This window comes from Podarcis melisellensis (assembly GCF_964234715.1).
Source record: "Podarcis melisellensis genome assembly, chromosome: 8".
Classification (NCBI taxonomy): Eukaryota; Metazoa; Chordata; class Lepidosauria; order Squamata; family Lacertidae; genus Podarcis; species Podarcis melisellensis.
Window position 1 is genome coordinate 76,130,902 of NC_138540.1, and position 8,086 is coordinate 76,138,987.

At 44.1% G+C, this 8,086-nt stretch overlaps 1 protein-coding gene across 1 annotated transcript; it reads right to left on the bottom strand.

Moving 5' to 3' along the window:
• Positions 1-511: 511 nt before the first annotated feature.
• LOC309375349 (phospholipase A2 inhibitor NAI-like) lies at positions 512-7,863 on the bottom strand. The gene is made up of 5 exons (XM_081921047.1): positions 7,618-7,863; positions 6,806-6,905; positions 3,748-3,926; positions 2,508-2,651; positions 512-1,059 (listed from the first exon to the last, which is right to left on the bottom strand). The coding sequence occupies exons 1-5, from the start codon at positions 7,664-7,666 to the stop codon at positions 833-835; spliced, it is 699 nt and encodes a 232-aa protein (XP_081777173.1). The 5' UTR covers positions 7,667-7,863; the 3' UTR covers positions 512-832.
• Between the last annotated feature and the right edge of the window lie 223 nt (positions 7,864-8,086).

The window sequence follows — 8,086 nt, forward strand, 5'->3', positions numbered from 1 at the left end:
AAGAGGAACTTAGTAATGTTTTGGGTATCTTGGTGTGCACTTTGGGCTGGGTATGGACTGAAACAGACACAGGAACAAATAAGAAAAGGATGTCTTCACCCCGGTGAGACTCCCCTTTGCTACACACAGCCCAACAAGACAACAACATAAACCCACTGACAGCATGCAAACTGATATGGCTAACCTGACCCAACAACCCCACCCTCTCACAAACAAAACCCACTGCAATCAACTGAAGGTCACCCAGCCAGGCCCTGCCCACCCCCAACCTCTCTCACTGCTGATGAAAATTATGAAATAGATAGAAAAAGAACCTACCCAACATGACACAGACACAAAAACATCACACTCACATTATGTAAAAGAATAAAAACTGACTACCAAACCTCTCTATCTCCCCACCTATCTTGTTCCCCAACCTTATACCACACACAACATCAAAGTCTCACATCAAATATAAATGAGCTGTAAAAAAGACTTTATGATCTGAAACTTGAGATGATGCATGTACTTCTGTAACCCAAGAAAATCTTTAATAAAAAGAGAACAGAAGAGAAGAGAAGAGAAGATTGCAAAGCACAGTTGGTGAGGGATGTGACCTAGGGGGGGAGTCCCGAGGCTGAAATAGAGAGAGGAGACATTTGGTCCTCGCAAGTGTGGCTCCCCAACCCTAGTGTAGGCTGAAGGTTCTGTCTCCTCTGAAAAGCCTACAGTCCTCATAGGTTCCAAGAGCCCCAAGCAAGGGTCACGACAGCCCAGCCTCTGCCCCAGGGGGCAAAATCTGTGGAGCCCAGAAGTGGCCAAGAAGAACCCTGAGAAGGCAGTGGGCTTTCTAGCCCCATCTTGGAAGGTGCATCACAGACAAGAGCCCAGCAAGGGTTGCAAAAAATAGTCGAAATGATTCTGGAACGATCCCGTGGCCTCCAGAGCTGTTAGCTGGCTTGCAATTGCTTAAGGCAACAACACTGATCCCAGAGAAAGAGCCGGAATGCTCGTTCAGTTCCTGACAGGTTGCGGAGTTCGTACAGCCCTTCATGATCGTTGTAACAACTAAGGCTCCTAAAAGAGAGAATTGCAGAAGATCACCAGTCAACAATCAATACCAGGGAAATATATGATGAACTGTGATAACCACATACCCATCTTCTACGGTATTGACTGAGAGAAGATGGGAGGAGGTGGGGATCTAGAGCCATCTTTTCCTGATCTTGTGTGTGACAGAGAGGGATGAGGCTATCACACTCTGTTTCCACAGTGCTTTATTGCGCGCTGTGCACTGATCATGCATGCAAATATGTTGCCTAGTCTGCATGATGTCATCAAAGCGCCATCCAAAATCTTTTGCCCTCCGCATTAATTCAAGGATTAGAATTCAAGGATTATTGTGGCCTTGTAAAACAAGCGTACAAATTTGGAGAAGAGGTGAGGCAGGGTGTAGCTAAATCTATGGTTTTTGCTTCCATTTCATGGCCATTTGTTACGTATATGACAGGATGGCAATTCCTGATTAAATATGGGTTTGTTTGGTATTCATAACAAAACAAAATTATTTTTCATTTTTTGGTAACAGGTTGTTTTTGATGTAGCATCTTATGGTGTAGTCTCTTGAGAATGTACTTTATTTTATGTGGTAACAGCTCTGAAACCAGCTTTCATTTATTTATTAAAAAGAAGTATCTAGCCCTCATAGAAAGAAAGTTATGGAGCAAAAGTGCAGGTGCTCCTCTAAATAATTTCTGTGAAATTAGAATGCTGTGTCTATCTTGTATAGACTCAGGTTCTGCTATCCCCTCACACTATGTGAAAATTCACTTATTGGAATGTAAATAATTATGACTGACCCTTGCTATACACTTTGCAGATTCAGATATCCAAACATCAAGAGTTTGCCCACTTCTTTACATCCTTGCTTGTTTGTGCTTTGTTGGTCAGAAGCAGCCATTTTGGGCAGCAGATATGCAGGGAGGGAGGAAGATTGAACCAGTGAGAGAGCAGGAGAGATCGGACAAATCAGTTTTTCCTTTGTCTCTCTCTTGCTGGTTGGCTGTAGCCATTTCAGGAAAAAACCATGGAGAGATGGGCATGGGGAGATATTGGACAAATCCCCAATTAGAAATGTTCCTATGGCAAGACCTGCATGTAGTCCCTGGTACTGAGGAATGCTTGCTGTTTTTATGAGACAGCAACAACGTGTGTGTGTGTGTGTGATCACCATAACAAAGACCAGCAGGACGTAGCTGACTTCCCATGGTAAATATAAGGTTGGGGATGGTTGTCTCTCTAATTTTGTCTTATTCCATGCCTACTCCATGGCAGCCATTTTGTGACTGGCACTCCAGCACTCTCAAAATGTATGCACTGGTCCAAAAGGGCTGGTGACCTCTGAGGTAAGGGGTACCTTTCAGAATGTAGTTGTACTGACTGAAGTAGTGAAAGAATAAAGACCATTCTGAGTTGTTGTGTGAGAGAGTAGATTTGCTTCTGCATATGCTTATGCGTTCGGCTACCTGCAGTTGTAGTCCCAGACAAGGCAAGGCAATAGTTCTCATCCCCAGAACATTTGACCTCTTCCTCCTCCTCACACTCAAGACTGTGCAGAGCATAGCAGGCTGGGCAAACTTTGCCATTCGGCTTTGGCTTTGCAGGCGTCACTGCATACATTTGGGATGAAAGAAAAACACAGTTTGAGCCCCTGTTTGAGCAGCCAGTTTCTAAGTTCCTCATGTGGGGTGGAGGCGTTCACCAATTATGAGTTCAATTCAGAATATTTGAGGGGGAAAGAGGCCATCTCCAAGACTTTCTTCAAGTATTAAATTAATGGGGCCTACTGGCACATGTTGCGGTCTTGTAAAACAAGCGTACAAATTTTGGAAAGAGGTGAGGACTTTAATAAAAGGTGTGCCAGTTGTTTTTGCTTTAGACCTCAAATTGTGTCATGTATCAATTCAAATATAGCAGGGGTGGTCAGCCTGGTACTCACAAGGGCTAAAGTTTTTGCCAGCATCTCTTATGGTGCCCCAAAAGGACTCTGTAAATATCTCCTCAGAAACCCACAGGCAGGAGAGACGGTTTGGATTTTCTGCTTGGTTCCGGCTTGCACTGGCTCAGCCTTCCCTACATTGAACATGCTTCCTTAAACATCTCCACGTGTCATTGGATCCAAGGATCAGATAGCCTCCCTCCCTTCCATCCTTTCCCCTGTCAATGGAGCGGTGGGGGCATGTCTGCCCCATTTTGTGGTATGCTCCCTTTGTGGCTGCCATTTTGTGTCATACCATGCCTCTTCCAAGGAGGCTATTTTGTGCCAGTCCACATCCCTATGGCAGCCATTTTGTGCCAGTCCGCATCCCTATGGCAGCCATTTATGGCTGTCACCCATGTCCCTTTCCCCAAGTCCTGAGTATGCTCACTGCCCCCCAAAAAGATTGACAATTCTTACAATAGATATAGAGGGAGCTCGTTTTCCTCTAATAAAAAATACAATACAAGAAAGATTTTTTAAAACTAATTGTATAGAATTGGGAGGGCTCCTTGTGCGTTAGGGATTCCCCTGCTGTTTTTGAATGGGCTGCAAATAAATAAATGAAGCACACCAATGTGAGCTCATTAAACTGGAGTGTGGTGTGAGTCAAAGAGCAGAGGAATAGGACAGATTTAGGGTTCGGTTGTTTGTTGTTTTTAAAGAAAACTAATTAAAGGTAGTAAGATAAAGAGAGGAAAGGAAAGAGGAGAACAGCAGCAACATACAGGTGGGCGTCATCGTCCTGCACTCGTCCCCCACACAGCAGAAAACTTGGGTCACTATTTTTCCTGTCTGGCCCATATTGAGGACAGTGACGCCATTGTTGCAGGCACTGGATGGCACACAACTCTTCACAATGGCCTTCAACTTTGTTCCTGTAAGCATCAAAAGGGAAACAGGATGTCTGAAAAAGGACCACGATGGTATTGACCCTACTTCTCAGCATCCTTGGTAAGTGTCATGTCACTTCATGTGAATTGGATCATTGGTCCATAGAGCCCAGTTCTCGCTATTGTGGCCTTCTGAAACCTGGGGTTTCTGAACTGCAGCTACCATCCTCCCTGGTCATTGGCCATGCTGCCTGGGACTGATGGAGGTTGGTCCAGGAAATCTGAAGGGCACCAGGTTGGGAAAGGCTCTCTGCCCCAGCTGATGGAAGACTATATCAAGGATCTCAGAATGAAGTCATTCCCCTATGTCCCATGTGATATCATGGAGCATTCCTTATAAGGCACTGTGGTGGCCCACCAGGTCATTAGGAGGAAAGCAATTACTTAAAAAAAATTATTTGGTTTTCAAATTAAAGTTTTTCAATCACATATCCAACATACAACAAAAAAACCAAGATTCCAAAGAATCCCCTGGACTTCCCTCCTTCCCTTTGTGGGTCCTATTGTTAATCATTTCCTCCTGCATCTCTTATTATAATCCAAATCTTTTGTATCTCCATTATGTCCAACATTCACCATTAAACTACAAGTGTTATTCCAATCCTACTAATGGTTTTAACTGTTTACAATGGTTTTTAAGATAAATTATAAATTTCCCCCATTCCTTATTAAAATTTAGTCTTCCTGATTCTTCCGGACATTTTTGCCATTTCGGCATAATCCATCCTCTTAGATTAAGAGGAATGCCATTATTGTTCCTTGCAGGGAAGGTCAAATTACATTTTTAATAAGGTGGGAGGGAGACAATGCCATAATTCCACCTGGGATGGCAGATGTTAGTGGCATGGAACTGAGGCTCCAGATAATTTAAATCTACCACTTCTCTTATTTTCATCCAGCCTCTTCAGCTACAGCTGAGAAGTACTGTGGAGGAGATCTGTTGCCCACTAACTTCAGTGGATTTTAATCCAGTGTTACTCCTACTGAGATTAGACTTACTGAAATGAATGGACATGACTAATTTAGGTCCATTAATTTTAGCAGGACACACAATCTAATGGGTCCACTTCAAATGAACATCACTGGATAAAGCCCACTTTACACTTTTGGAGCAACCTTACTTGATACAATATTGTTTCATAGCTCTTTTTTTAAAAAAGTCAGAAACCAAAACTAACTACAAAACTAGATTTGTCCCTCTGCTTACACCACGGTGAATGTCTCAGTCCCCATGCCGCCTAGGCTACAATTACTGATAATGTCTCTCAAGTTGGGGAAACGGCTTTTCTTCCCGTGTTTCATGCTTAGCAGAAGCTTTTGTATTTTGAAGTGCAGGGAGCTATAAGGAAATCCTGTGCTAATGGGGGCATCTAGGACACATAACCCCACTCATAATTAAACCAAAGCAATTGCCCCAATTGGCTTAGACTCCTACTCTGTGGAGTTAGTGTGAAGAATGAAGCCAGTCCAGCCTATGCAAGACGAAACTGGGAAGATTCTGGATTCATTCCTCTTTGGGGGGCAGTTAGTGCCATAGAATCATATAACTGTAGAGTTGGAAGGGACTTCCAAGGGCCATCTAGTCCAACCCCTTGCATTGCAGGAATCTCAGCTAAAGAGTCCCTGACAGATGACCATCCAACCTCTGCTTAAAAACTTCCAGTGGATCAGAGACCAGCACCTTCTGGTCCACTGTCAAACAGCTATTACCATGAGAAAGTTGTTCCCAATGCTTAGCCAGAGTCTCCTTCCTAGCCATTATTATTATTATTATTATTATTATTATTATTATTATTATTATTATCATTATTATTATACTGCCCTATACCCAGAGGTCTCAGGGCGGTTCACAGAAAAGATTTAAAAAAGCAACAACCCACATTGTACCTTGGTTCTCGAACATAATCCGTTCCAGAAGTCCGTTCGACTACTGAAACGTTCGGTTTCCAATTGGCTGCAGAAGGTTCCTACACTCGAGTAGAAGCTGCGTCGGACATTTGGCTTCCGAAAGACATTTGGTTTTCGACGTTTGGCGTTCGAAAAGAGGAACATTTATTTCCGGGTTTTTGGCATTTGGGAGCTGATTTGTTCGTCAACTAAGCCATTTGAGAACCAAGGTTCCACTGTATATATAATCAAAATAAATACAACCCAATAACACCCTCCCCACCCCAAAAAAGTGCCACATTTTAAAAGGGCATAGGATCAACCAAAGGCCTGGTTAAAAAGGAACGCTTTTGCCTGGAGCCTAAAGGTGTGTAATGAAGGCGCCAGGCAAACTTCCCTGGGGAGAGCATTCCACAGATGGGGAGCCACTGCAGAAAAGGCCCATTCTTGCACTGACACCTGTAATGGTTTGTGTCTGCTCTTTGCAATAAGCACCCTCTGCTCACTCAGAAAGATAGTTACAATTCTTTATTTTACATATGTACTAGCAGCACAGTACAATCATGCATGCAAATCATCCGGTTCAGATTCGGGGAGTGGTCTTCTCCTGCTTCTCCTCCAACAGAAAAGGCAGGGGATGTCTCTGATCATTGCGCTTTAACCCTCTCCTTTACTGTGACAAAGGCATGGGCATAGGCTCTCTGTCTGTTCCTGAACTCCTTGTGCAGTGCTGGGGCTCTGCTTCAGCATCGGAGAGCCTTCCCACCTCCTGGCTCTCTTCTTCTCCCCCTTCCGTCACTCCCTCTCTGTCTCCTTCTGACTATACCCGCTCTGACTCTTCTCTTCCCCCCAACTCAAAGGCGTTCCTTGGCAGTCCCATGACAACATCCTCCAGACCTCTCAAGGAGGAGGCACACGAAGGAGGACCTCAGAAGATGATCTCAGGGACTGAGTAGGTTTGTATAGAAAGAGACGGTCCTTGAGCTTTTGCCATGGACTTACCCACTGTATAACGGCACACCTATCGAAACCAGGGGGGCATCTGTTCGTAGGCCCACTGCAAGAGTGCCCAAGGCCCTCACAAATCTCACACTCCAGAGAGGCCCCTAAAAACAGGGTAAAGAAGAAGAAGAAGAAGAGTTTGGATTTGATATCCCGCCTTTCACTCCCCTTCAGGAGTCTCAAAGCGGCTAACAATCTCCTTTTCCTTCCTCCCCCACAACAAACACTCTGTGAGGTGAGTGGGGCTGAGAGACTTCAAAGAAGTGTGACTGGCCCAAGGTCACCCAGCAGCTGCATGTGGAGACCCGAACCCGAACCCGGTTCCCCAAATTTACGTGACTATTAACCACTATACCACACTGGCTCTCAAGAAAAAGTATCACCTGGATGTGTTAGAAATGGCATGTGGATTGCTATACAGTGTACAGCTCAACTATTTGTGTGTGCAAAGAGAGATTGTGCACTCAATGAATATAATGTACGAGCAACTCTTCATGTGACACAGTGCCAATACTATCCCTATGGCTATACACTGGCACAGATACTAATCATTCAGATCTCAAATACTGTATCTCAGACTGCAAAAAAACGGCAGGCATGTAAGTACATTTCAAGTGTGCACTTTCCCCAAATAATTCTCAGAACTGTAGTTTCCCCATCACAGAACTACATTTCCCAGCACCCTCTAAATGTATGACGTGTACACAGCCTATTTCTATTTCTATGGACCTTTCTTAAGAGATGTAGCAATTAATTTATTCTTGGAAGGCTTGTAAACCCATTAGCCTCAATGGTTTCTTAGCATTATCTACTCACCTGTAGTGATGAAAACAGAAAGGAGGAAGATAGGCAGTGGAGTCTCCATGATTCTCGAGGTCTCCTGGCCTGGGACCAGCAATTTCTAGAGGAGTAGCCACGGGGTCTCCTATAACAAAAATGAAGCTTATGACACCTGAAAAATAAAAGTTTATTAGGGCAGAAGCTTTTGTGGGCTACGGACCATGTCTTTCAAAGCACAAAGTGCTCTTCTGAATCTAGCGAAGCCACTGGCTCTGTGTGACTCAGCTGAGGGTGTCCTACAAAGTTGAGCAAACAGTTCTCAGAAAGGGCAAGGGCACTTTTAAAAAAAATCCTGTTCTCTGTCCTGCTGCCAAAGTTGAAAGTCAACTGAGAAATCTATACCAATGTTTCTCTATTTTCGTGCAATGCAATCCACATTTTGAGCATTGCCAAACACCCGAGGGTCACATCCAAGTGAATGTGAGAAATATGCAACAACAACCAG

Coding starts and splice junctions, on each gene's coding strand:
- LOC309375349 (XM_081921047.1), bottom strand. CDS start 7,666: ATGGAGACTCCACTGCCTATCTTCCTCCTTTCTGTTTTCATCACTACA. Junction 6,906..7,617: donor TTCTGTTTTCATCACTACAG/GTGAGTAGATAA, acceptor CCCTGTTTTTAG/GGGCCTCTCTGGAGTGTGAG. Junction 2,652..3,747: donor CAGGACGATGACGCCCACCT/GTATGTTGCTGC, acceptor AAATGTATGCAG/TGACGCCTGCAAAGCCAAAG.